The sequence below is a fragment of the Leptomonas pyrrhocoris genome (genome assembly GCF_001293395.1).
Source record: "Leptomonas pyrrhocoris isolate H10 chromosome Unknown, whole genome shotgun sequence".
In the NCBI taxonomy this organism is placed as follows: Eukaryota; Euglenozoa; class Kinetoplastea; order Trypanosomatida; family Trypanosomatidae; genus Leptomonas; species Leptomonas pyrrhocoris.
In genome coordinates, this window is record NW_015438358.1 from 712,877 (window position 1) to 740,440 (window position 27,564).

Below are 27,564 nucleotides of genomic sequence, written 5' to 3' on the forward strand. Positions count from 1 at the left end.
CAGCAGCAAAAATCGATCAGCTTTTGCATCACCTAATCATTCCTATCGCAACAATGTGCATGTATACGTGTGGATGCTGCGCTGCACTCTGCAGTAGCAATGCACACGTAAACACACACAGCACCAAACGAATAACCCTTTTCTGCTACTCCGGAAAAAGAAGGACAGCAAAGCTGCTGAAGCTGATGTCGGAGGTCACGACAGAAAAGTGCAGCATTTTCCTCTTTTTTATCTCCACGAAGGCGTTGGGGCGGGACGTAAGCTAGCACGTTGCTCTGCAGCGGAAATGTTCGCCTGCGCGGCAGCAAAGTTGTCGAAGGAGGCACCGCGCTGCGGGCTGCCGCGCACTGCGTAGCGACCACTTCGCCGTCTTTCTCCCGCAGGCGTGACGACTGATGAGACCGACGGTCCGTCCCCGCGCTCGTCGTCACGCTGGTGAAGCGGAATCACGCGGCGCGCGCCATCCACGGTGGCCGTGCTGGCGGGTACGGCGGGAGGTGACCGCAGAGACGCCTGCTGCGACCTCTGCGACGGGCGGTCGGAGCACGATTCGGCTCGCGTGGGCTGTGAAGTTATTCGGAGAGAAGGCTCGTGGTTCGCCACATGACTACCGTTGGCCTCCTCCACCGGTCCAGCACACACCTCGGTGAAGAGTGCGGTGCAGGCACACAGCAGCGCCACATCCATCACCGGCGACGTCGAGGACGCCTCTGTGGAGCGCAGGGACGATAACAGCTTTCCGTAAAGGACCCCCTGCAGCTCCGCCGACACACGCAGTCGCTGCGCAGCGCCGTCGAAGTCCGCGAGCGTCGCCTGCGTCTCCGCATGCGCCTCCTCCATCGCCGCGTAGAGCTCCCTCATGGCATCCAACTGGCTCATCGACACCACATTCGCTGCTGCGGCTGTCTGCACACGTTGGTAGACGCGATTCAATGCAGGGAGGGCCTGTGCGTGCATCTTAGACAGCACCTGGCGCATATCCGCGAGGGACGTCAGCGTGTCCGGGGCGTCCTTGGGCGACGGCGGCGACGCGGCTTTGGGAGCGACCGCTGCTTCCCGCGCTGTGGCGAGGTCTCTCTGCAGCTGTGCGTTATCCCTCTTCACCGCATCCAGCTGCGTCACAAGGGCATCTACCAGCTTCTCCATGTCCTCAATCTTTTTCACCTGGTCCTTGTTGACGGCGCCGTTCTTCGAAGACGGTTCTGCGCTGCCGTTGAAGGAGCTCTCCACCTCTGCGGGAAGGTCACGGGGGCGATTCGCACGCTCCGCCCCTTCCTTTTCCACCGCCGCTGCGGCTGTGTTTTGCGCCCTCAGCTTCTCCAGCGCAGCCGCCGTTTCCTTGTACTGCGTCAGCAACTTCCTCGTCGCCTCCGCGCACTCCTCCTTCTCCGCCGTCGCACGCTTATACCGGGCCACGAGCAGGCCCTTGTCCTTCTCTGCGGTCTCGAGTTGCTGCTGCAGCTCTTGCATCTCCCCCCGCAAGGCCGTCAGCCGTGCGGCGGTGTCCCGCGCCTCCTCGGCCGCCTGTGCGTTGCTCGCCAGCTGCGTCATGGCCGCCTCCTTCTCCTCAAGCGACTTTGTCATCGAGTCCTGCATCGCGTTGCACTCCTCTCTCAGCCGCTTTACTTCCGCTTTGCGGGAGGTCAGGGTCTGCTCCGCCTCCCGCGCCTTCTGCACCGCTGCCGTCTTCTCCTTCGTCGCCGTCCTGCATTTTTCCTCCCATTCCTGGCACTGCTTCCTCAAGGCTTCGTTTTCGTCCTTCAGCCAGTCCACTGGTTGGGCGGCCACCGTCACCTTGTCCGCCATCTCCCGCCGTACACGCTTCACTTGCAGGGCGGTGTCCTCCTGCATCCGCTTGATCGCTACTTCGTGCTCCGCTCTCATCGCATCCGCCTCCGCCGCACGCGCTTCCGCAGCGACCTTCATCGCCTGGGCAGCTTCCTTCGCTTTCGTCTTCATCGCCGCCTCTGCCGCGTCGGCCCGAGACGACTGCACCTCCAGTTTCTGCCTCAGCTCCGCCACTTCGCCTTGTAGCAAGCCGCGGTCCGTCGCTGCCGAGTCCTGCAGCTCAGTCAGCTTCTTCTGTAGGTCGGCCCCACGCTCGGAGGCTTCGCTTTCGACCTCCGCCACGCGGCCCCGAGCAGCGTTCAGCTGTTTCTGCAACTCTGCCATTTCTGTGCCATGGGTTTGCTTCAGCACCGCCAGGGCCTTGTCGTGGTTTCGCCGCAACTCCGAAACTATCCCTTCGTGCTCTTCGCGCTCCGTTGTGATCGAGCGTTGCAGCTGCTGAGCCGCGGCGTCGCGTTCTGCCACGTTGGCCTCCACCGCTGCCACACGTGCGTGCTCCGCCGCGAGTTTCTCTCTCCACTCCGTGAGCTGCACCTCGTGCTCGTCCCGCTCGCTGTTGAGGGTGTCCTGCAGTTCTCTCACGCACCTAAGCACTTCGCTCTCTTGCTCTTTTGCGGAGCCTTCTAATGCGGTCGCACGCTGACGCTCTGCCTCCCCCACCTGTTGGAGCTCCGCAATCTGTGCCTTGTATGATTGGTCCATTTCACTTAGGGCAGCGGTGTGCTTTTGCTGCAGCTCGGCAATTGCGGCTGCATGATTCTCACGTTCCGCGTCAATGGTGCTCTGAAGTTGGTCCATGCGTTGCTGCGCACCCGCGTCACGTTCTGTCGCACTGCCCTCCGCGTAGTTTGCACGCTCCCTCTCCTCTTCGAGCTGCTGCGCGAGCTTCTTAAGCTGATACTCATGATCCTTCTGCAGCTGCGCCACTCGGTCTGCATGCTGCGTACGTTCCGCTGTTAGGGACGCATTTAACTCGGCGATCTCAGCGGCAACTTTCGCCTCTAACTGCTGGAGTTGCTGCCTTGTCACGTTGTCGTGTTCCACCGCCTTCCTTTCCGCCGCACTCGCGACCGCCTGTTCTTCATGCAGTTGCTCTTGCAGGTTCGTTAGCTGCGTCTCGTACTTGTGCTTTAGCTCCGCCACTTGCGCCTCATGCTGCTGGCGCTCCGATTTCACTGTCTCTTGTAACTGGGCAATCTGCTGCTGAGCTGCGGTGTTGCCGTCCGTCGCCGACGCCTCCGCTGCTGTAACCCGCTCCCGCTCCGCCGTCAGCTGTTCCTCAAGCTCCTTGATGTTGACATCGTGGCGGCTCTGCAGCGCAGCAAGCTGAGATTTCTGCTTCTCCTCCTGAGCAGCGATCTCCTCTCGGAGCTGTGCCACTTCCGTCTCGTGGCTTTGCTTTACCTCATCGAGCTCTGCTGTGTGATTCTCACGTTCCGCGTCAATGGTGCTCTGAAGTTGGTCCATGCGTTGCTGCGCACCCGCGTCACGTTCTGTCGCACTGCCCTCCGCGTAGTTTGCACGCTCCCTCTCCTCTTCGAGCTGCTGCGCGAGCTTCGCCACCTTCGACTCGTGGTTCTTCTTGAGTTCCGCGACTTGCGTGTCTTGATGTTGCTGCTCCTCGTCCGCGGCGCGGTGCACTTGCGCAAGCTCCTCTGCGTGACGCTCCTGCAGCTGCAACACCTCGGCCGAATGCTGCTCCTGCGCGGCGTTCAGTGCGTGCTGCAGCTGCTCGATGTGCTGCTGTGCCACCGCGTCGCTCTCGGATGCTTCGTTCTTGGCCGCTACTGCATGCTCACGCTCAGATTCTAGTTGCTCTTCTACCTCTGCCAGCTGGGTCACGTGGTCTTGTTTCAGCTTCGAGAGTTCCACGGCATGTTGATCCCGTTCGGCGGCTAAGGTTGTCTGCACCTGCGCACAGCGTTGGTCCGCGCCGGACGCCCGCTCCTTCTCCGCATTCAGTTGTTGCTTGAGTTGCGCCACCTCCGCTTCGTGGTGTTCCTGCAGTTGTGACAATTGTGCGTCGTGCAGTTGCTGTGTCTGTGCAAGGTGGGCCTCGTGCTGCTCCGTGGCGGCGGCGATTTGCTCGCGCAGCTGTGCAAGCGCCGCGTCACGTGCCGCAGCATTTTGTTCCGCAGCAGCGGCGTGCGCACGTTCGGCCTCGAGCATGTGCTCGACGTCCTCGAGTTGCGCCTTGTACTTTGCGCTTTCTTCCTGTAAAGCGGCTTGAAGCTGCTCGGCGTTGTGTTGCGCCGTCGTATCGCGCTCCGCCGCGGTCGCCGCGGCCGCCTTCGCGAGTTCACTCTCCGCAGCCAACTGCTCCCGCAGCTTCCCTACTTCACCTGCGTGCGTGTTCTCCAGCTCTTGCATCTGCGCCTTGTGCGTTTGCTCCTCCACTGCAGCCATTTCTTGAAGGCGTGCGATCTGTTCTTGTGCCGTTGCGTCACGCTCCGTCGCACTGCCGTGCACGTCCGCCGCTTGTGCGCGGGCGACCTCCACCTCTTGCGTCAGCTGTGCCAGCTGAGACACATGGCTCTTCTGGAGTTGTGAAAGTTTGTCGTCGTGCTCCTGTTGAAGCGCAGCCACCTGCCCCTCGTGCGCACGCCGCTCCGATTCGACCGTTTCCTGTAGCTGTGCGATTTGCTGCTGCACCTCGGCATCACGCTTTGCTGCGGTCGCCTCCATTGCCGTGCAGTGCTCCTGCTCTGCTGCTAGTTGCTGCCGCAGCTCCGACAGCTTCGCCTGGTCGCTTCGCTGGGTCTGTTCTCGATATGTCTCGTGCTGCTGGCGCTCGTTGTCCAGTTGCTCGCGCAGGGCGTCGTTCTGTGCTGTCAACGCTTCAATTTGATCCTTTGCGTTTTGAAGCTCTGTCCGGAGTTCCGACAGCTGCGTCTCGTAGTGCACCTTCAAGTTCTTGTTTGCTTCCGCAACGCTCTTCTCTGCGTCCTCGAGCTCGTCGATGCGCTCCTTTTGCTGGTGCATTTCTTTCTCCTGCTTCTCAATTGTGTCCTGCAGCGCCTCCATCTGCGCCTTCGCGGTGTCCATCTCGTTTAGGTGCTTCTCGCGCTCCTGCTGCACCCACTGGCGGTTGCTGCTCAGCTGCAGCTGCCGTTGAAGGTCATCAATCGTGTCTTGCATGCCACGCTGCTTCTCCAGTAGCTCCGTCTCGCGGTTAAACTGCTCCTGGATGGTGAGCTTCATCGCCTCGAGCTGCTGTTGGTGATCGGCTTCTATTTCCTCGAGGGATTCCTGGGTGATGGCGCTCTGCGTGTCGGTTGGCCGTGCCTTGGTTGCTTGCTCCCGCAACGCCTGCTGTAGAAGCTGATTCTGCAGTTTCAGTGCGTCAAAGTCGTCCTTGTCTACGTACCCGTGCGGCGCTGTAACGCGAGACTCTGCCGCGGCCGTCGCAGACGCTTGACGTGTGTTTTGCAGCAGCGACTCCTGCAGGGCCTTGATCTCCTCCTCCTTCTTCGAAAACGCGGCATCCTGCGAGAGTTTCTCCTCCTGTGAGATGCGCAGCTGCGACTTGAGGGCGTGGACCTGGTCCACCTTGTCCTCGATTTGCTCCTCTGCCTCGTGCAGCTGGTCAGTCAGCGCGGCCGCCTTCATGTGCTCTGCCCGCACCTCGCGCTTGAGCGCATCGACCTCGGCGCGCAGCTTTCGCAGCATCGCCTCAGTGTTGTCGGTGCTGCCTGCGGCGTCGCTCCTCGCCGTCACGCTCGCCGCTGAGCTAGAAACGGTGGCCAGACGTGCCTCCTCCAACTGTGCCTCGAGGGCCTGCTTCTCCTCCATCAGGTTGTCGCGCTGCTTTGTGAGCTCCTCGAGCGCCCTCTGAAGCTCCGCTACCTGCGGGCTTGCCTCGCGCGGCGTGCCTGACGGAAACCCCGTCTCGTCGGGTAGCACCACGCTGCCGGTGGGTGTAGTCGGTGAGCTGCTGTGCCGCGAGTTGTCCGCGCCGTGGTGCGAGGAGCCGGTGTTGCGCTCCCTTGGCCGAGACGTAGGTGACGACAGACTTGAGAATCTTCGCCATCTGCCCCGCAATCGCAGCCGCCTTGACGGGACTGCCGGAGAGCGAAAGATACGTGGAGAGGGCGGTCAGCGCGTTGACGTTTTCGTGCAGCGCCGCTGCCAACCCGCGGTGGGCGTGTGTTGTCAAGGCGTACTGCGCGTTTTTCAGCGCCATGCCGATCTTCAGCTGCGCCTCCTTGAGCCTCTGTGCGTCATCGGCTGCGGGAGAGGTGGAGGCGGGTGAGGTGGACATGATGATCCGCGGCAAATGGAGTAGCCGTCAAGCAGCACACAGCCTCCACGAATCACAATGATAGTGCGAGAGGCTTTATCTCTCGTAGAGTTATGAATATTAATATACGTAATCGATCGTGGGAGAACAGAAAGAGAAAAAGAGAAAAGATGTACTAGACATATATTTATGAAATGTATGGAGTCTACACGTAAAGCCTCCCTGTCGACGCAACGACGAATAATCGCGAGGCTGAAAACACAAAACGATACCGTCGTCAACTTCTCGGTGCGTGCACCAGTGTGTTGCTGCTCTGCTTTCAGCAGATTTTAGAAGCGCGTCCCTTCAATGATAATAATAAAGGTACGGCAGCCCACTCTTTACAGCACTTCTCGCACGTTGCGTGCACGTGAGAGCTGGCGAGTGGGCTGATGAATAGTGCGAAAAGGAAAAGAAGCTCTTTCGCAAAAACGGCGGCTACTAATCACCGGCATGGCGTGTGTTGTGCCACGTGGGCGCAAAGGAGGATCAAAAAAAGAGCAAGAGAACAGCAAAGAGCGGGAGTCCGATCAAGAGAACGCAGACGCACAAAGACACCGGAGCTTTGACTATCAGGGAGGCAGATGAAACTATCATGGTGAACGTGTCCTCCGTATTCTTCTTCCTTTGGAACCCAACCCACTTCGTGATGCATTCGCTTACAAATTCAACAATGAACGACTTGTTTTCATTGGCCAGTTAATCACCTGCACAAAGCCTGGAAATACAAAGTCTTCCCTTAGATTGCGGTCAAAGCAGGTGTTGCTCGACTGATTTCTAGTTTTCGGCTTCTTCATTTATTGCCAAAGAAGACAAACTTACGTTGTTTTAGTCGGAGAAGAGAAAACAAAAATTAACTATTAAAAACACACAAAAAGGCACACGAAGACACGCTGTGTAGGCACACCGGTATCAGCTTGCTAGGTCTCTCCTTCGCCAGTTGGAGGAAGCATGTCAGCACCTTCTTCAATTCAACGAGGGGCGCCGTACCCCGATAAAGCTACCCTCCTCCCACTGCGGCCGCGTCTTGTTCATCTCGTAATGCCGCAGCGCATCCAACCTGCGTCGGTTAAGTGACTTCAATTTGCCCTTCACGTACTCCTTGCGCTTCTCCTCTTCGGTGTTGCGAGGCAGCGTGACGTGGGGTACGGCGGTCAGCGCAAACGCCTTCGACAGCGCCTCCAAATCGAGCTTGTGAACGTCAAAAGTCTCCTTCAGAATGTGGCTCTGATAGGCCCCGATGTGCGCGCGATACGCCGTGACGGCGCTCTTGGCCACCACCTCGTCCAGCTGAAGCACGTGCTCAAACTTCTCCTGAATGCGCGGCAGTCTCTCCGGCATCGGGTACTTCTGCAGGTGGATGTCGAAGCTGGCAAGGTAGCGCAGGAAAGGCGCCTCCTCCGGCGTTAAGAAGAGAAGGGAGTTGCCCACGCTGCCGGCACGCGCCGTGCGACCGATGCGGTGGATGTACTCCGTCGGATCCAGCGGAGGGTCGTACTGGAGAATCCACGACACGTGCGGGATGTCCAGCCCGCGCGCTGCCACGTCCGTGCAGAAGAGCACGCCGGTTTTCCAGTCCGTGAAGACCTGGAAAGCCTGCACACGCTGGCGGTGCTTCATGTGGCCGTGCAGCATCATCACGTCGTCGTGGAAGCCGACGGAGCCCATCATTTGGCAGTGAAAGGTGGCGCTGGCGACGGTGGAGCAGAAGACCATCGCCTTGGCGCGACGGGCCACCTGCTTCACAAAGGTGTAGAGGGCACGCAGACGGTCTTGCGAGGGCACAATGTGGCCAAACTGCCGGAGTGAGGAAGGGATGGCGTTGTCTTTGCCCTCTGCGTCGTCACTGTAGCGATCGGACGGCTCATCCTCCTGCCTTTCCTCTTCCTCCTCATTCCCAGCGGTATCCGCGCGTTCCGCTTCGTCTTCGCTTTCTGGATCGTTAAACAATCGGTACGGCGGCAACTGTGCCTTCGCCGACGCCACGTTACCCTCCGCTGTCCCTCCCTCTGACGTGTCCACCGCAGACGGGGCACTGCCCGAGGTGCTGATGAACAGCGGGAGGCGAGACAGGGACAGCCGCGCCAGCTCCCGCACCGATTTGGAGTTCGTCGCTGAAAACAGAAAAGTCTGCCGCCCCTTCGGGATGCGGGAGATGACGGCGTCCAAATCACGCTGGAAGCCTTCTGCCAGCATCCGATCTGCCTCATCCAGCACGAGAAGCCGCAGCCGGGAGAGATCCCAGCCCTTGCAGTGAACGACGTGCTCATGAATACGACCTGGTGTGCCCACAACGATGGAGGACACACCCGAAGTGAGCTGTCGTCGCTCCTCCGTCATTTTCGTTCCGCCGGTGATGAGCTGCACGTGATAGAGGACGCCGCCGTCGGAGGCAGGCACGGCAGCGATGTTCTTGCACAGAGTAGTGAGGATGGTGTGCGTCTGCACACACAGCTCCTTCGTAGGGGCGAGTATGAGACCGACGGTGGCGTGCGGATACTTCTTAATGGTGTTCTTCGCCATGTGCAAGAGGGGCACACAGAAGGCGAGTGTTTTACCTGAGCCGGTGCAGGCCTGACCAAGCAAGTCGTAACCTTCGAGGGCGTACGGAATACTTCGCTCCTGAATGCGGGTCATGCGGTGAAAGCCTTCCTGTTGAAGGGCCCCCACCACGACGGCATCAAGCCCAATAAGAGGATGGTTGAAGAGCGCACCGTGAGCGGCGCGGCGGCGCTGTTCGAGCAGCTCATTCTCCGCCTCCACAAGGCTACCCGCGCTGTCGACAGACGTCGCAGCGCCTTCACGCACGGCGCCTCCCCTGCCTTCATTGCCATCCTTGCCGGGACGCCTTCGCTTTTCGCTCTTGTTTGCCTGCAAGGCGGAGGAAGAGGAGGAAGAGGAGAGCGTCGCCCGGGCCGCGTTTCCGCCGTAAATGCCGAAAAGGTCCGCGTGGTCGTAGTCATGGCCGAGGTAATCCCGCGCCGTCGCCGCCGCGACGTCCTGCGCTGACTCCGGCTCCGCACGGCCGCTGCTGCGATGACGCCCCCGTTTGCGGCTGGCCCCACCCACCACCACGACGCCGGACTGCGTCTGCTGCCGTCGCGTCTGGTGCTCCTCCTGCATCTGCTCCAACACCTCCGCATCCTGCATCCGGAAGAAGTCGTTCTTTTTCATTTTTAGCCGCCCCATCGCGTCGACGGGTGGTTGGAAGGGTCCGTTACCCATCGTCACCACTTCGTCCGCATCGTCGTCGTCATCTTCATCGCTGCCGTAACCTTTTTGCGCGTCCTCGGTCTGCTGCTGCCGGGCCTGCGCTTCCCGCTCACGCAGCTTCCTCCGCCGTCCTCTAGTACCCATAATGCCTGCGTCGGTCGGTCCGTATGTGTGTGTTTGGGTATGTGTGCCTGATACGGTTGCTTTCTCGCCGAAGCTCAATTCTCTGAGTCGAGAGCTAAAAATAAATAAGAAAGACACGCACGTGTGAGGGTGCGTTTATCAAAGATGGGAAGGCGACAGAAAGGAATTCACGCAGCGCTGATTCTTTTTTTTTTCTTCTTTGTTTGCTTCTTTTTTTTTCTCAGAAGCGTGGCAAGCCAAGCCCTCTTGCAACGGAGACCAACGAGTACGTTCTTCGTTCTTCACAAAGAAGAGGTCTATTTGCTCTCTCTCCTCTTCCTCCCCCGACTACGTCACAGCGTGACGTGAAGCCCACAGGTATTATTATTAGTAGCAGTATTCTTATTTGGGACGTTGCTTTGACGTGTGGATACCACACGAAAAAGATCCTGAAGTTCTCCTCGAAGGATGCATGCAGAGATGTTGCGGAGGTCCAGACACCTCGTTGAGACGGCTAAGGAAAACAAACAAAGAGAAATAAACAAAGGAAGAAGCAAGGAAGCTAAAAGTAGCGCATATTAAAAACACACGAGAGTCAGCACCTCGGCGTCCCGCTGTCACTCCTTCTACGTCTAGCAAAGTCCCAAGCGCAGTATCCTAGCATTCCTGTTGCCGTTGCTTTTCCGCTACGGAAAAGCACCCCGACACATCGCTATCTTCTCTTGCGGACTACGAATACTCCGAAAAGAGACCCACGTATAACACACCCGTCTTCATGGCGAGGCCCTTGCGGATCAGCACGGTAGGCTGCGCCTTGTTGGCCCACTTCATGTGTGCTTCCTTCCATAGAAACCATCCCTCTCTGCACTTGATGGCGCCGTAGCTCTCATCGGACTCAGGGAAGTACCCAGTGCCAGGGGGGATGTGCCAGCGGTGCTCCGTTGGCGGGGCTGCATGGATCACGTCTGGTACGTAGTCATCGGGCGCTTCCTCATCTTCCGCCGGCTCGTCCGGTTGCTGCTGTTGCCGCTGCAGCCGCGACTTCCTCGCTGCATTCCTGCTACAGCGACCCTTGGGTTCCGTCGCCGCTTCTCCATCGTTTGTCTCGGCCTTGTCCGAGGCTGCGTCACCGTGGACGCGAGCCGTTTTCTTGCCTGCTGCTGCGGCGGCGGCAGCACCGCTCTGCCGTTGCGTGTTCACGCTCTCTTCGTCATCTTCACTGGCGCCGGCGCGCGTCGACAGCAGAGAGCGGAAAATGGCCGGCGGGGCGCGGTAAAACCGAACGCGTCGCCCCGACAGCGGTGCGGACGGTCGACAGCCGCAGCAGCGATCGCCGCCCCGCTCGACCTCCGCCAGCTCCTCCTGCACACACGGCGGCACCAGCGTGGGGTTCGTCACCTGGGTAAAGGTACACGGAATGCGCAGCATGTTCTCCGCCTCTGCGAGCAGCCGCAATCCAACGGGGTTGAAGACGTCTAGGTCGATGTGTTTGCCCACGACGATGCCGACCGGTGTCTCGTTATCCGCGCTCGTCGCCACCAGCGTCGCTACGGCCGCCTCATCCAGACGTGGTTGCCGATTTTGTTGTTGTTGCGGCGGCGGCGATGTTTTTTTCTTCTGCGCCCTCGCCCGCTCCCGCAGCAGGCGCCGCACGCCACGATGAACGAGTTGATTTCGCACCGGACTGCTCCCTTTATCCAACGTGGCGTTGACGGACGGTTGGAAGTAGTCGCCGCCGACGAAGGCACGCCATACCCCGAAGGCCTCCATCGCCGTAAACGCGCTAAACCGCAGCACGGCCGAGTCTTTGGGGAGGAGTGGGGCGTGGAAAGGATCGTCGGTGAAGTGGGCGAAGGTGCCATACTCCTGCTGCTGCGCAAACTTCCAGCTGTAGGTGAAGCTGTCGGGCCAGTCGCAGTGGGGGCTGAGGACGGACTTGGGGAACACCTCCGCGCACCTCATCGCGGTGCTGACCGCCAGCTCCGCCGCGGCTGCCGGAGAGACTTGCTTCTTGTTGACTGGAACGTTCTTGCGCTTTCCGCCACCTGCGCCACCAACACCGCACGAGGCGGCAGCAGAGGCACTTTCAAGGTTTTGGAAGAAGAGCGCGCGGTGTGCGTTGCTGGCCTCATGTACCGCCTCGGGGGTGATGTGGGTGGAGCCGCGACACAGCGTCATCCAGCGCCGGCAGGGTCGGGGAGTATCAGTGTGGTCCCCACCAGTAGCAGTGCCTGCCTGTGCTTCCTCACCGACAGCGCTGCTGTTCGCGCCGCCGGTCCTTCCCTTCTCGGTGGCCATCTCCGTCGACTGGGCTGTGATGATGGAAGAAAAGGCAGAGAGCTCAGGCAGATCGGCGTAGGGCGCCAGACGCTCTCGGTGGTGAAGGGGCGAGAGGAGGGTTGCGCGGCCGTCGGAGCGGTGGACAACGGGCATGAGGCTGCTGCGACGAAGCGCCACCCACGGCGGAATGAATGGGGTTTCCTCACTGCCGTGTGCGTGTGGATCTGCCGGAGGAGTCTTGCTGCTGTTGCGTGCTCCATGACACTCCGCAACGTCATCACTGTGACCGTCGTATGTTTCGTCGCGTTCTGGCAGTGTCCGATGGAAACTGTTCTCCTTTACAGTGATGACCTCCTCCAGGTGCACGGCCATCTCGTGCGTTCTGGATCGCTTAAGCACAGCAGCAGCAGCGGCAGCCCCCGCACACTCCGCCGCCGTCATCGCAGAGGTGGCCACAGCTGCCGCTGTGTGCCTCGACGCACGTGCGATGGAAGAAGAAGGACCAGAGGAGGCGGGGGCCTCTCCAAAGATCAAATCGCACAGCCCCGCCGCACCAATCTGGGTCACCAGCGGAAAGTACAGGCGGATGTCCATGTCCGGCGTCATGGGCACCTCACACTGCCACAGAATGCTGCCGGAATCCATCGCTTTCTGCTCCGGTTTCATTTGGATAATGCTGACCCCGCCCACCGCCTCGTTGTGGCGCAGTGCGCTGAAGATCGGGCTGGCTCCGCGGTAACGTGGTAGCAGCGAGGGGTGCATGTTGATCACCGGCGGCAGCACACGCAGGAGCTGCTGCGGGAGAAAATAACGGAAGGACACGACCACGGCGAGGTCGTAGTCGTCGAGGGGGCGGCCCTGTGCGGCCCACGTGTGCGGCGCCGGCACCTCGGCCACTGCGCCATCACCCCTCCCCGGAATTCCATACTTCCCCGCCGTTGCGTCATCCGCAGCCTTACTCGCGGCTGTGAAGGTGGCGTGACGACGGTGCACGAGCCGCGACGCAGAGAGGACGTGCGAGGGCAGGTGATGCGTAAGCGGCGCGCTCCTCTGCGGTCGGCCGGCGTGCGAGGACGACGTCGCCGTGGTGCCGGGAGGTGTCGTGGCTCCCGGCGTTGCAGCAGCGGCGGTTCCCTGCACAGTGCGGAGCATCTCCTTGAGTAGCGTACTCCGCGTGAGTGATTTTGAGTGGTCCACGGGGATGATGGGGAGTCCGTGGTCGATGCAGTACCGCGCGACAGGGTACTGCCGCGTAAACTTTCTCGCCGCCTCCTCGGGCGTGATGCCCTTCGGCAGCGCCGGGCACACCACGGTGATGTGCTCCCGCACAAACGCATCCACCTCGGCCTCTTCCTCCTCCGCGTTGATGTCACCCACCGCGTCAACTTGTGAAGAGGAGGAACCGGGCTGCCTCTCACTCGTACTACCACTACTACTATCAGTATGACGACCAAAACCACTACGACGAGAGCAGCGGAGCGCTTCAGACACGATGCACCGCATGCGAGCGTGAAGGGCCTCGAGCGCTGTGACAGACACTACGTCGCCGCCAAAGACGAGCAGACGAGGGACGCGCACACACGCCACGCGAGAGGCCTGCCGCACCGACTCACACACACGCAGCTCCTCCACCACTGCCGACGCGGCGTATGCCAGCGTTGGCACGTGAGTCGTGGTGCGGCATTGCATAAAGCGGTGCGACTGCTTTTGCTTCAGCAGAGCGTCGTTTGCTGCCGGGCATACGCAGACATTATGTGTGGCCGTTGCAGCGTTGGAAGACACATCGCAGGGGGGCGGTGCTGCGGTGCACGCTGTCTCTCTGTTGCCCGCAAGGTGTGGGCAAGCACCACGACAAAGAAACACCTTGCTCAGCGGGATGGCGGTGTACGTACGTATGGATAGTCGGAGTGTGAGAGGACCGCAGGTGCGCCGGGGAGGTGCCTCTGCAAATCGAAGCACTCTTCGACGTGCGGGGCACGCAGCTGTGAAACTGAAGGAGCGATGCCGCATGCTACCAGAAGCAATGTACTATTGTGTTTTTCCCTACCAAACCACGAAACAGTAGAAGAAAAGAGAAAGGACAGAGAAGCAGAAAATCAGAAAATGAAACAACCAAAAATGTTGATTTTTGTTTTTCAAGAGTATGGCTCTCCTGCGTGGTGCTACGACTTCGTCTAGTGCAGCAGCGTGGCCGATACTCCCCTCACGTACACTTCCCTAACAAATCGAATCAGAAAGAAATGTGAAAGACTTAGTGGCTTACAAAAAGAAAAAAAAGGTATGTGAAAGAAGTGTGAGTGAGAAAAAGGGTCAACTTCAGTTGGTCCGTCAAACTAGCCGCGACTGCCGAACTGGTACAAGAGGTGGGCAGCAGCAACATACACGAAAGCAGATGCCAAAGTTTCTGGGCGCTCCTCGCCTTTCTCGCACCACCAAATCAGCGGTGCACGTGACTACGATGAATATCCCGCTACACGCCGCGAAAAGAAAAACTCATAAAAACAGAAACTCAATGCGTCTGTATTCCTCTCACTCCCTCAGTGTGAGTAGTTGGAAGCGCGCTCAACTACACTTCCTAACAAATTATCGCAAGAGTGACCGCGAAGATGACGACGGAGAAATATATATATATATATGATAATAATAGTAATAATAATGGAAATGTGAGACAATAGGAAGGGAACAAGAAAAGAGAAGCGATGGAAGTAAAGGTCATTGGACGGAAGCAGCTCTCCTGGATAATTTTTCCTTTTTACTAATTGTATCTCGTCTGTGGTGTTTCAGGTTCCATCCTTGTCCGAAAAGATGACGTTCATCGCTGTGAATGCATACATCCGTGTTGCTCATCTCTGCCTCTTGGCTTGCGCATTCGTGAGCACCAGAACGACGAGCGACGCCTCGCAACATGCCTGCCGAAGAAATCGAGGTTGCAGCCTCTTCCAATGGAGAGAGAGAGCAAACGGAGGTGCCCACCACCAACGCTCTCTTGCAACCACGACAGAACTCTCTACTAAAGCAGTCTTCCACTGGTATGCAGAAAAACTATTCTTTTCACTTTCTTCTTTCTTCTCCACATCAGTGGAGTGATGATGAGACCTGTTAAACAACGTCAATGAAAGAAAATGGGAAAAAAAAACAGTAAAACATATATATATATATATGATGCGTTCATGCAAGCTACAAAACCAAAAAAGCTGATTTTTTCCAAAAATGGAAAAGAAACAAAACAAAAACAATGAATCACTTTAGAAAAAAAAAAATAGTGATAGCGAATACGAATAGCATCTGACGTTCGGATTTTTATGAAGAGAAGAAGGGGACAAGTTGACAAGAGAAGCTTTCTTACACCATTACTTCTCTTTGTTCGTTCGTTAATGGAGTGGCGAGAACATCACGAAACTATTTCGGACACCGCCATCGTTTAAGGCGAGTCCATTTTAGTTTGTTCTGGGTTTTTTTAGGGGAAAAAAACGCAGCGAACTTTTCTCTTTTAGCTTGCTTCTCCTGTGCAGCGCTTCCATTAATAGTAACAGTAACAACAAACAGAGAAAACGAAAGAGAACGAGAACCACGTAAAACGAAACGTCGAGGAGACAGCGTGAAGGCACCATCGTACGCACTACGCTTGGTTGGAATTTTCTCCCAGCTTTATTTTTCTCTTCTTTTTCTTTTCTTTTGTGCTGTGCTCGCGCATTGGGTCACCGAAAGTGTCGCACCCGGCGCGCATAAGAGAGAGAGAAAGAAAGAAAGAAAGAAGAAGGGGTTACGTCAGGCTGTTTCACCACAGAGCAAGAAGAAAATAACAGTTCGGATACCGATAAGATAAAAGAGAAAATTCAAATCAAAAACGAAGAAGCGGCGAGAATGGCGTCCGTGCACCGGCACAAGACACCTTTGTAGACGCCTAATAGTTAAAGAAGAAATTCAAGGACACACAAATAAAAAAAGAGAAAATAAACAACGCTGATGTCAGTTCAAATAATCAGGAACTAAAGGGTAAACGGAGACAATAGTAATAAAGAAGGCCTGCTATTTGTGTAGCAGCTCGGACAAGAGATGAGGAAAGCAGCGAAGAAATTTTTGCTTGTCGGGAAGACTTTGAGCGGTCTGGAAATTAAAAAAAAAAAGGAGGAAACCTATTGAAAGCAGCGATCACAATCCATCACTCTACAGCTTCAAAGAGACACTGAAAAGGTTTCTCTTTTCATTCTCCATTCTCGGTACCGCTTCCACAAAGAAAAAGAGCGAAAATGATCCAGAAGTTGAGTATCTCCTTCTTCTCTCCCACGATCAGTTTTAAGGGTGGCCGCGGTGAAGGTGGGAAACAAAAAATGCAAATCGTTGGTTTTTGGTGTTCTTTCTTTTCGTTCTCCATCGTGGCAAAGAAGGGCGCGAGGCCGGACACGAGCCACGCGAGGCGCCGAAAACAGAAAGAAGGAGCAGTAGAGGGTGTGATGGAAATTGTGTATTTTGCTGACGTCAAAGTGAGGAAAAAAAGAAAGCAACAAGGAAGGGGGAGGGGGGAGGGCACACGTACAGGAGAAAGAAGTCAACAAGAAAGGAAGCGAAATGAAAAGAAGGGAAGTGAGAGGAACAGAAAATAACGGTCAAACCGCAGGAGTGAAGAAGGAAAAAAAAAGGAATTGAGGAAACAAAAATGAAAAAACAAAAATCGATTGTGACAGCAACAATGCAGCTTTTCCAACGGCGCTGCTGCCATTTCAGAGTACGTGCCAACAGCGCGCCTCCTACTGACCTATATACGTGCACACTGTCGGACGTGCAAGGCACTCCTCTGAAAGACGCACGCTAGCGTGTCAAATATGTATGTGCGTGTTTTTCTATTCTTTTGGTTATTTTTGTGTCTCTTGCTGTGCCAGCGAAAAGAGGGAGGGAAACGATGGCACGAAGACGAAGGACAGGCACACAAATTCCGCTGCAGGTGAAAAATCGTAGCTGGAATTCGCGCGCTTGACACGAGCACTGCCCATAGTTTTAAAAAAAAAAAGAACTCTTTTCTTTTGGTAGTTTCGCCACGACGGCTCAGTCAACTTTGCTCGTCGATGACGTTTCATTGCGCTTATTAATATTGATAAAAAAAATAATAAAGAGATGCGGAGTTCTTCAACAAAAATTCCGTTTCAGAAGAAAAACAACCGCCGCAGAAACACTGTACAGATTGAAAGCACCATTCTGGCGAGATACCATGACAGTGAAGAAAGAAAGAGAGAGAGAGAGAGAGAAAGAAGAAGAACTCTCACAAAGACAGCAGTACAAAACAAAAAAGAGAAAACGGGTAGTGAAGGCGCAGAACGCAAAAAGATGTGTTTTTTGTTTTTTGAGCGAAGTTTGTGCGTCGCTCCATGGGAAGTGATTCATTGAAAAGCTCTGATGCACAACCACAACAACGCAACGTCCAGACACATTTTTGTTGTTGTTTTCTTTGGTGTTGAACGATAGCTTTTTAAAATGATGGAAAGGAAGCGTGTTCGCCATCTCTGTTATGTACTCAAAGAAGAAGAGAGCGGAAACCTGTAGACAACAGTTACCAACAACAAGTAAAAAAAAAAAATGCGGAGGTCACTCATCTTGCCAGAAGAAAAAAGATGCAGCTTCAGGAATGGCCAATGAGTTGTGAAGGTACGTTGTCTCGTTTCCTACGGTATTCTCTGGGGCGGTTCGGGTTTTTCAGCGACTATGATCAAGCATTCTGCCTTAAAAAAAAACAAGCTGACCATTGCCGGTTGGCATAGCTCACATAAAATCTTTTGCGTCACAACTGTCCTCGATTCTTTCTTTTTCTCTTCACATTACTTTTGCTGCGACATCGCTCGCTTAACACGGTATGACGTACGTCTTTGATGGAGTCAGCCGCAAGACTGACCTCTGTTAAATCGAGAGAACAACATCATCAAATAACAAAAACAACGAGGAATAACCTTTAAAAAAAAGGGGGATGCAAAACCACGAAAAAGAATTTGAACGACAAGAAACTACATACAGCGAGTTTACAGTCAATTCGCCATAGCGACGGGCGGTGTGAGAGAGCAGGAAAATAATTCAAACAAAAAAAAGGAAGCCATCAACGTACATCACAGAGGCAACCGGAGAGCGGAGAAGGGAAGAGGAGAGAGAGGACTAGTGCGAAACGGAAAAGAACGAACCTGTGTAACACGCAACCGTAAAAGGAAAACGCGTAAAAGTAAAACCGCACGTGTAGCGGCAGTACAAAGAGGATAGAAGAAACACACACAAAGAAAGGGAAATCACAAAACCTAAAAAGAGAGGCAAACAGGGAAAGCGGGAGAATGACCAACGGTTAATCAGACAGATTCAACTAAATAAATAAATAAACACGAAAGAAACATGAGAAAGGAGGGCTTCTCAACGCGTCACGAACTTCACATCCCCTTTAACACGACATCGGCGCAGTGCTGATACTCTTCCTTGTGCACAAACACCGAGCATCCCAGCTCGCGGAAGAGACGCTTCTCGCATTGGCCCAACGTGGCGGGTAGTACGCGCAGGAGAGGCCTGCGGCGCAACCCGGGCGAGAGCGACGCGGGCGCATCTACCATCCTCTTCATCTGCTCGTCGCGGAACTTGTTCACCGCGTTGGACAGCGAAGCGGTGTTGTACACGATGTCGCCGTGAAACTTGCTGGACAGCAGCAGCAGCGCCGTCATGCACCGCGGGCTATTCGAGCGGGTGAAGACGTCGCCAAGGCTGTTCGTGCTGCCGCTGCGGCTGCGCGCCAACGAGCGACTGGCAAGGTCGAAAGACGCCTCCGAGAGAACATCGGTGTTGTCCGGGTGGCCAAAGTCGCTCGAGGTGCTGCTGCAGACGTGCGACACGGCAACCGTGGCGGCGGCGGCAGAACCGCCGCGGATCGGTGAGTCGTGGTAGCTGGAGGTGTCGGTGTCCGATTCAATCGCGTGCGCGCACCAGTACGGGAAGCGAGGCGAGATGCGGTTGACCAGGCAGAGAGCGTGAATGACGACCTCCGCCGAGAACCACGTCTCCTCCACGAACAAGAGATCGAAGATCTCGTCCACGTCGAATCCGGTGAGGGAGTGAAAGACGTGCTTCACGTTGACTGCGATGGCCGCCCGCACCTGTTGATCTGCGGCAGCGCGTTTGTAGATCTCCGGCACGTGTAGGCCGCACCCCTCCACCGACGTCACACGATGGAGATTCGGGAAGGCGGTGGCGACAGCCTTTACTCCTGCCGCGTTGACAGGCGTGTTGCATTGCGTACTATTGCATTCAGGGACCGTCGTGGAGTGCGAGGAGGCGAGCGAAGGGTTCAACGAGAGCTGGTCTTCCATCTCCGACGACGGTGCTGTTTGCGTGGTTGGGTCGAGCTCACAAGGCAGGGTGATGTGCGTGCCGCAAGAAGCGTTTCCGCTTTCCTCGCTGTTCGTCGACTGGGTGATAGCAGAAGTGATAGGTGAGGTCATCTTACACTGGTCAAAGGACACACAGAAGAAAAAATATATATACTCAAATAAAACGGTTAGAATTCAGCAGGCAGAAGAGAAAACTGTCGCTTCCGTTTGTCTGTTTAGGGCGATCAGGATATCTGAAAATATAATTAGCAAGAAAACAGAGAAAGGAAAAGTCTGGAAAAAACAAAACAGAAGAGACAAGAAAAGAAAAGAATCGAGAAGGAACAAAAAAAAGAAGAGAAGAATAAGAAGACAGTAGAAGCGGTTTGTATTCACCTTCGTAGAAGACCACAGATCTCGCTATGATGCACACCCACGCTCCCTTCGTGCAGAAATCACATAAGAGAAAAGAAGAAACAAGGCGTCTCTATAAGAGATGGCGAACGAGGAGACAAAATAAAAGCCACCTTAAAAAGAAGAAGAAAACACAGATTTCACTCTTTTTTCGGCAATACACCCTCGTGATTGAAGGTGAGTTTAACAAATAAATAAAAAAGGTTTTAAAAAAAGACACTGCGCAAGAAGGCCACCGGTGCTTTACCGTCTCGGTGAAACACGCCCGTCGTACGTCCCCAACGTTTAGAACAGCAACTGAAAGGCAGCTTTGCAGCTCGAATGAAACGACAGAGGGAAAAGAAAACGTTTTTTATTAGTAGTGGCTCTTTTCAAAGGTAAAAACGACTTTGATATATCAAATAATGAGGCGAACCTGAAAAATAAAAACACACAAAGGTAACCAAGAGGACGCTGTGCACCAGGATGTGGTTCTCACAATTCGTACACGAAGAAACTAAAGGATGGAAAAGGTCTAAAGAAGAGCAGCTACCAAAGGTCTGAAGTGATGTAACTCCGCGTTGATGGATTATTTATACGCGTGGTAGGAACTCGTAAAGAAATAGAGAAGAATAAAATTTTCTTCTCACACGGGCCCGTTCTTATGTCGCAGTATATATATGTGGCTATGATACCGAGCCGAGGAATGAAAGGAAAAACAAGAAGGCACAGGTCACTTTTACTCAAGCACAATTTCCCTCTTCGGACCCTTTAGGCGCCCACCCCGTAGTGAGCAAAACCCTCTCCTAAAGGAAGTTGCAGTACTTTCTCTTTTTGTTGGTGTTTACAATGCGAGCTGGCCCCTACTCAAATGAGTTGCGTATCTCTTTTTCTTTCTTCTTCTCTTTCCAGTTTCCGAGAAGCAACTGGAAAAGCGGCAGTACCTTTGGACGACTGGCACGCGCTTTTCCTTTCTATTGCTATTATTCTGAGAGAGAAAAACAGTGGAAAAAGGGATAAAGAAAAGTCTGTCAGGTCGATGCCTTGAGAGAAAAGGCGAGTCAGCGAGGGCTGCGCAAAGAAAATCTTCGTAGTGAGCAAGGGGTGATTGTTTCCTTCGGGTTTTTTTCCAACTTGACTTCACGTCAGTAAAACAAAGAAAAACCTTCCTAATGAGTAGAAAAAAGGGGGACTTCAGAGGTGTCCACACACACACACAGAAATGGAAAAGAGAAAAGCAGAAGTTTGGACCTGAAAAAAGAAAGTTCACTCAGACACCAGCAACGGCGGGGCAGCCGCAAATCAGATAAACACAACTTCGCGACTGGTTGGAAACCCTCGCTTCAACAGCAAACACAAAAGAACGCAAACGAATAAAGAAAGGAAGAGAAAGGAAAAAGAAAAACGGGCAGGTGGCAGTGGTCTCACGTTTAGAAAGCGGTCGTGCTATTTAAAAAAAAGTCCACTTTGGTGCGGGAATACTGTTTGCTTCTTGGGTACAATTAAAGCCTATCTCGAATTTCGGTGACTGCGACGAAATACTCACGCACACACAAAAAGGAGGAGAACAAAAACAAAAAAAACTTGTAATCAAGCAATAAAGAAGCGTTTGCTGTTTGAAAAAAAGAAAGAAAGACGCGCTGAAGACGTGCACAGAGGTACAAAGCAGCACTTTGGAGTGAGAGATGAATCAACACGCTGCTCTTTCTATATATATATATAACTAAATTACTAACTAACTAACTATTCCACAAATGCCACACACAGAAAGAAATATGGATAAAGAGGCGAACAAACAGTTGCGTAACTATACAACAAGATGCGCAACAGAACAGAAATATAAAAGCGGATAGAAGTCTCTTCTGCTTATCGGCTCTCTCCTCGTGCTTGTCCTCACCGTAATCAGCAGCCTTTAAAAACGCAGGAGATCGTTGTATTCCCTTTTCGATTTGTCAGCGACCAGCGAGTTTGCGATCTTGGAAGATAAAAAAAATGGAAGGAAGCGCACGGCGTTCGCTTCTTCTTTTTTTATTTTAATTATTTTTGCGTTGGTGAGAGTCGGATTTGAAAAAATGGGGGAAGACGCAGGACTCAATCGCAAGAATCAAGGCGTTCGTGAGAGGATAATCAGGCAGCAGACGAGTTGTCCGGATAAGGGTGTGTGTGAGTGGTTTTGTGTTCTTTCTGACAGACGACAGCAAACGCGGAAAAAAAAAACTTGAGTATATTTGTCAGCTGAGATTCTTCTCCGTTGAAAGAAAGTCGAAATACGCCAGCACAACAAACACAGAAGAAGAAAGGAAAATAGCTTGAGTCGTCAATGCAAAGGAAAGAAAAGATAAGACAAGAAAAACATGCCAAATATATATTCCACTGATAAATCGGTAAGATAGAACGAAAAGGTGGGGGTTAAGCTCTCTCAATCGGACAGTGTAACGTGCATACAAAAAAAGAAAAAAAAGGAAGTAAAATGTTGTTCAAGGCTCTACCGATTGGAGAGGCTCGACACGTTTTGGGGGTACGGGCAATGGGATGTCGCTTTGTGTATGCAGAAGGCACTTCTGCTTTTCTTTTCTTTTTCTTTTTTTGGTGTTTTTGCGGTTGTTGTTTTTTTAAATGTGAAGGTCCTCTCTCCAGCACGATTGTCAAGATGAAAGAAAACAGAGACCAACGAGCACGAAGAAAACAGAACAGAAAAAAAAAAACAAGCTATCAGTGAAGATACTTGTCTTTTGTTGTTTGTTTGTTTACTGATGCGTTCCTTTTATTTATCCCCCATGCACTTAAGCAACGCACACAGTTTCGGTTTTTTTTTGTTGTTGTTGGTCTATTTTTAATTGATGTGTCAGCAACAGAGCAGAAAAGAGAAATCAAACAGATAGATTATATAACGCGTCCGCACAGTGAATCACGAAGGAATGAATTCAGGTTTCCATAAACGGATGTCTTAACTGGCAGATTCCTGTTGTTTTTTTTCGGGGGAGGGCCTCTTCCTAGTCAGATCTACCAAACGCTACGGAAAGAGAGACCAAAAAAAGACCAGAAGCAAAAGCGGCGTCACAAAGCTTCACACACGGAGAGAGAGAGATATAGAAAGCAAACAAGAACCAAGAGAATCGTTGATGATGTCAGTACGAAGGGGGAGAGAAACCTATAGAGAGAAAACAAAAAAAAACAAAAGTAGAGTGCACACGAATGAAAAGGCTCGAGAGGAGCGTGAAAAGGACAAAACCAAAGAGGATAAACTCCAAGAACAAGAAAAGAAGAGAATTGTTATCCCTTTCGAAGAGCCGAGGCAAAAACAAATCTCGGTTGTCGGTTATTTTTTCTGTTTATATTTGTTTTTTGTTGTTTGCGTGTGTGCCGTACAATCTCTCCCTTTCCCTCCCTTTGCAGCAAGGAAAACGGGATGGTGCTCTTCTTTCCTTTCGTAAGAAAAGATGGCAGAAAGAAAGGAATGAAAAAAAAAAAAATCCTTCGCGAACAGGTGTGTGGAGGAGTGTCGCGGTCTCGACTGGAATTTTTCGTAGGCGAGTAGCTCGGTACCGTCCGTGCGCGCCACCCTTGACAAGCTGATCAGGTGCCTCTTTTATTTCGTCCTTTATAAAAAATTCAGTTCTTTTTTTTTGGTATTGTATCCTCTCTGGGCTTTAGGCACTTTCTCTGTAATAAACTATTGTACTTGTTTAATAGTTTCCTCGTATTAATTTTCTTTTAAGGACAGCGTTGTGTGAGCCCGCTCAGGATCGGTGAGAAACGAGGTAGAAAGAGAAGACAGAACAAAAAAGATGATAGAAGCGTTTCAACCAGCACTGGCGTGTTGGAGACGGCTTCTACGGCGTGTTCGAAGGAAGGAAAACGAAAGAAGGGTAACCACGGAAAATAAGAACGGAGTTTAGCAGCTTCTAAAAAAGGTGAAGCCGGAGGAAGAAGAAAGGAGAAATACACCTTCAACGGAATGCTTAACAAGGAAGAGGACGAGAGCGCCTCACGCATGCGAAGGAGCAAGGTAAAGATCACCCGCAACAAATGCGTCGATGATGCGAAGGTGCGAGGGCACCTCGTTGTTGCTTCCTACCGTAGGTCCTTTGTCTTATCACACAGCGCAAATATTCTCATAAACTGACCTTTGTTTGATGTGTCGATTGTGCCCTCCTTGTGTGCTCACTTGTGTTGTTGATGAGGGGAGGGGGTTCCTGTTACCGTGTGTTTGTGCTCAGTGCTGTGGAATCGAGGTGAGGGTGAAGAGTAAGAAGGTTTGCCCCCCGAGAGAAGAAACAAATGATAATATTAATAATAATAAACGTGAAGGGCGAAGTTGACCGGCAAAAAGGGGGGATGAGGTGAAGATGAGAAATATTTAGCTAGTGGCTACGGCGAAGTAAAACCGTGAGAGCGAGCATGGTCGGATCAACGCGTTGCAGGTGGTGCGTTGATCGGCCAAAAAGGCGGGCGCGCACCAAAGCAAAAAACAAGAAGAGAAGAGACCCGAAGGCGCAGAGAAGAGAAAAGCGAACAGTGCGGAGAACTTCAGCGGAAGTGACGTCATGTGCGCAAACCCGTGCGGGGGCGGCGCGCTGCTTCAAAGAAGATTCCGATCCTCAACAACAGAGGTCAGAAACCGTTTCCGGCTCAGACCAGGAATTCACTCGTGCTTTCCTACTTGCAAAGCTACGCATTCCCTTTAACTATTCGGGCTTTAGCTGTATCTGCTTTGTGTGTACGTACACAGACTGAGGTGCGGGCGTAGGTGAGCTGATATCAGAAAACCAGAACTCAGCAACGTCAGGAGGACAAACAAGAAAGGGAAAGGGCAGAAAGAACGGAAGAAACAAGACCCGCTTATTTTTTGGTCACAAACAAAGAAAAAAAAGAGGAGGAACCAACGCAGAAGTAACAGATACGCAGCAAGGGACAGAGGGAAGTCGTTTACACACGTCGCCTCTTCATTTCTTTCGGGTGCTCTCCTCTCGAACGTTTGCTTCAATACAGCGGCTTCCGATGTTTCCCGCGTTCTCTCCTCTCTTGTGTTCAACTGTTTAGTCGCTGCAGCGCAACGGTCAAAGCAGTGTAGCAGTCGCTTCTGCTTCTCGTCGCTCAGCAACTCCGCTCTCGCAGCCCATCAATAAAACCAAAGTAATAGTGGAAACGAACCAGTTGAAATACAGCCTTGAATACTCCTCCCCTCCTCCTCCCGTCGTTCTGGGGATGTGGCTAACCTTTCTTGCATTCTACGCATCCCTTTTGTCTTGCAGGAGTCCTTTAAGCGGGACGCATACATGCCAAGACCACAAAAAGCACCGACAGCAAGGAGAGGACAGGGAAGAGAATGGAAACTTTTAAAAAAAAAGGAGGGCGTGATGACTTGAGGAGTATCGCCTGCCAGAGGATGGCGCCTGTCAATTGCTGCTCATAGACAATCTCTTTGCGTTTCGCTCTCAAAACAGCAGCAATAGAAACAAAAACCCGCAGATGCACACAGGTCTTTCAGACGTTCTTTCCCTTTCAAGCGATGCAAATTGCAAGCCAGGGCACAAACGGGAGGAACGGAGCGAATCTTTCTCGTCATCATATTCGTCCACACTTCACGTCACTTCTCTTCCCACGATTCGTGCATGCCTTCTACCATTATTCATATTACATGAAGCCGGCCATGATCATTTCATTCCTCGTCGTCCTCCTCCTCGCATTTCTCCTCGGGCGGCTCATCATCAGCGGAGTCGCGGTCGCTGGCGTTGCCCTCCAAATCCAGCCAAACGCTCGGCACCTTCTTCGCCAGCTTCACCAAAATCTCCTGCGTCTTCGGTTTGACCTTCGTGGAGCTGCGGTCGGCGTCAATGCGCTTCGCGAGACGCGTCACCATCTGCTTTGTGCGCTTCTTGCCGGCCTGATCCGTCGTGGTAAAGGAGAGCGTAAAGGAGTTGCGTGTGAAGACGGCCTCGATGGAGTCGTCCGCCAGCGTTTCGCCACTGGCTGGCGTGGCAGCCTCCACGTACACCGAAACAAATTTGTCACCATCACACCAGCTGTACTTCGAAACAGAGACCGTTGGCACCACTGGGACGGTCACCGTGACGTTGTCGTCCTTCGACACGAGGTGCGGCGTGGGCATCGGCGCCACATCGCCGTGCTTCGCCCGCTCCTTTTCATGGCCGTGCCAATAATAATAGGAGTTCGCCTTGTTCTTCTTTGCCGACGAGGACGGCTGCGCTTCGTTGGCCGGCGTGGCGGTCGTCGCTGCCTCCTTCCCGGACTCCTCCGCCTTCTCGGCCTGTGCAGCCGTCGGCTTCGGCTCCTCGGCGTGGTGGTCCAGTTGCTCCTCTGCGGACATTTTCGAGTAGTAGACAGAAACGATTAGAAGCCCAATAAAAACACTCAGCGCGATGAAGACAAGCGTTACACCCACACCAGAGAACGGCAGGAACACTCGTCTACGCAGAAACAACAAAGAACAACGGTTAGTTAAGAAAACGCAAAAACAAAAAAACAAAGGAAAACCTGCGAACGGCAGAAATGGTATTTTTCCTTCTTTTACGATGATGTGTGGCGCAGTAGTTGTTATTGCTTTCCTCGATGGGCGCGATTTGTGGGCAAGGGCAGAGAGAAGAGGAGAAAGCAAGGGTACATGCATAAATAGGATTTATGGTGTGTGTGTGTGTGTTAAGTCGACCAACAATTCGTCGAGCGGCACGGCATTGCATGAAGGTGAGTGGGTGAGAGGGAGAAAGGGGAGCAGGAGGTAATAGAGGAAAGCATGAGGTAGCCCAAAAAAGGCGAACGGCCATTATGCGCAACGCGTCTCGAGCCGGCCGTGATGTGAAGGAAGAGTCGTCCTCATCCTGCCTCCGTAACGCATGTCTGATGAGACAGGAAAATTGCCGCGAGTATCTTCTCTGATAATGAATACAAAACACAGAAAAGAGGAAGGAAAGACCCCTCTAAGCAAGTCCAACTCACAAACCCAAAAAAATAGATTCCCCACCAGAGAGAGCAGAAAAGAAAATGTAAATTTTAGGAGGAGCTGAGGCACCACCGCGAGCAAAAAAACAAAGCACAAAAAACGAGTTGTTCAACGAAGGCGCTATCACACACGGCGTGCGCAACACCTCATGTTGTGCCCCTCTCCGTCACCACGTCTTTCCTCTCCTCACTCTTGTCTCCATAACTTACCAGTCATCATCCCACTTATCATCGTCGTCCATTTTCACTTGATGACCAGGAGGCTTCGCGATGCTCGACGGGGATGAAGAAACGGTGCTCAGGTGGAGCGGCTTCATACCAGACGCCGCGCCGGGGCGGACGCCGAGCATGGATGGGGTCACCCCGCCGCCGCTCCCTCCCTCGCCCGCTGGGGTCGAGCGCACGGGCGGCGACTTCTTCCGCAGACTCATCCCACCAGGACGCCGCACTGGCGTCGGGGTCGTCGCAACAACGGACACCGCAGGGCCACCACCGCTTCCTCGATGCGCCAGAGGGGTGTTGGGTGGCGTCTTCTTCTTCGCTGCGCTGCGCGGGTCACGCGACACCGACACGGGTGTGTGCGTGGCACCAGCAACGGAGGACGCACCGACGGCACTGTTGATGCCATGGCCACCGACACTGACGGTGCCCCAGGGAGAGCCGTGCGCATTCAGCGCACGATACGCCGGCGCTGGCGTCATGTCGACCTCCTCGAAACCGTCGTTGTCGTCGTCGTCGCCCCATTTGTCGTCGTTGCCGGTCGAAGCCATTCGAGGGGCACCGAGGCTTTGGTGGGAAGCGGTGACGGTAGTCCGCGGAGCCGAAACGTCCATCTCCATCATTTGCACGCCGAGAATCATTTGACTCAGCAGCGTCGTTGACACCTCCTGGGCGGAACGCGAGAGCTTTGCGCGTGCACTCGTCTCCTCTGCCTCGAGCACGGCAATCAACCGTCGCGTCACTTCCAACGACGCGGCTCGCTGACGCTCCTCCTCGCGGAAAGCTGCAGCGTTCAACTTCGTGCCAGCAGCCGTCTGAGCAATTTCTGATTTCCTCCTGTTCACTTCGGCGGCTGCCCGCACAAGACGTTCCTCCTCGGCTGCACGCTCAAGGCGGGCCTGCTCCTCAGCGGCTGCACGC

General features: G+C 53.7%; 6 protein-coding genes across 8 annotated transcripts; all 6 read right to left on the reverse strand.

The window, feature by feature from the left end:
* Positions 1-228: 228 nt before the first annotated feature.
* Positions 229-6,569, reverse strand: ABB37_01284 (hypothetical protein; the record flags this gene model as incomplete). Its single annotated transcript, XM_015797721.1, has 1 exon — positions 229-6,569. Exon 1 carries the CDS (start codon positions 5,638-5,640, stop codon positions 229-231), a length of 5,412 nt encoding a protein of 1,803 aa, XP_015663241.1. The 5' UTR covers positions 5,641-6,569.
* A 524-nt stretch (positions 6,570-7,093) lies between these two features.
* Positions 7,094-9,579, reverse strand: ABB37_01285 (putative ATP-dependent RNA helicase; the record flags this gene model as incomplete). Its single annotated transcript, XM_015797722.1, has 1 exon — positions 7,094-9,579. The coding sequence occupies exon 1, from the start codon at positions 9,482-9,484 to the stop codon at positions 7,094-7,096; it is 2,391 nt and encodes a 796-aa protein (XP_015663242.1). The 5' UTR covers positions 9,485-9,579.
* Positions 9,580-10,192: 613 nt separating this feature from the next.
* Positions 10,193-16,217, reverse strand: ABB37_01286 (putative methionyl-tRNA formyltransferase; the record flags this gene model as incomplete). Of its 2 annotated transcripts, none has more annotated exons than XM_015797724.1 (1): positions 10,193-16,217. In XM_015797724.1, exon 1 carries the CDS (start codon positions 13,751-13,753, stop codon positions 10,193-10,195), a length of 3,561 nt encoding a protein of 1,186 aa, XP_015663244.1. In that variant the 5' UTR covers positions 13,754-16,217. The 2 variants fall into 2 exon arrangements, with proteins under 2 accessions (XP_015663244.1, XP_015663243.1); XM_015797723.1 differs by having other exon boundaries at positions 10,193-14,319.
* Positions 16,218-18,144: 1,927 nt separating this feature from the next.
* ABB37_01287 (hypothetical protein) lies at positions 18,145-23,836 on the reverse strand (the record flags this gene model as incomplete). The annotated part of the gene is made up of 1 exon (XM_015797725.1): positions 18,145-23,836. Exon 1 carries the CDS (start codon positions 19,201-19,203, stop codon positions 18,145-18,147), a length of 1,059 nt encoding a protein of 352 aa, XP_015663245.1. The 5' UTR covers positions 19,204-23,836.
* A 1,290-nt stretch (positions 23,837-25,126) lies between these two features.
* On the reverse strand, positions 25,127-26,034 carry ABB37_01288 (hypothetical protein; the record flags this gene model as incomplete). Of its 2 annotated transcripts, none has more annotated exons than XM_015797727.1 (1): positions 25,127-26,034. In XM_015797727.1, the coding sequence occupies exon 1, from the start codon at positions 25,793-25,795 to the stop codon at positions 25,127-25,129; it is 669 nt and encodes a 222-aa protein (XP_015663247.1). In that variant the 5' UTR covers positions 25,796-26,034. The 2 variants fall into 2 exon arrangements, with proteins under 2 accessions (XP_015663247.1, XP_015663246.1); XM_015797726.1 differs by having other exon boundaries at positions 25,127-26,029.
* A 596-nt stretch (positions 26,035-26,630) lies between these two features.
* On the reverse strand, positions 26,631-27,284 carry ABB37_01289 (hypothetical protein; the record flags this gene model as incomplete). Its single annotated transcript, XM_015797728.1, has 1 exon — positions 26,631-27,284. The coding sequence occupies one exon, from the start codon at positions 27,282-27,284 to the stop codon at positions 26,631-26,633; it is 654 nt and encodes a 217-aa protein (XP_015663248.1).
* Between the last annotated feature and the right edge of the window lie 280 nt (positions 27,285-27,564).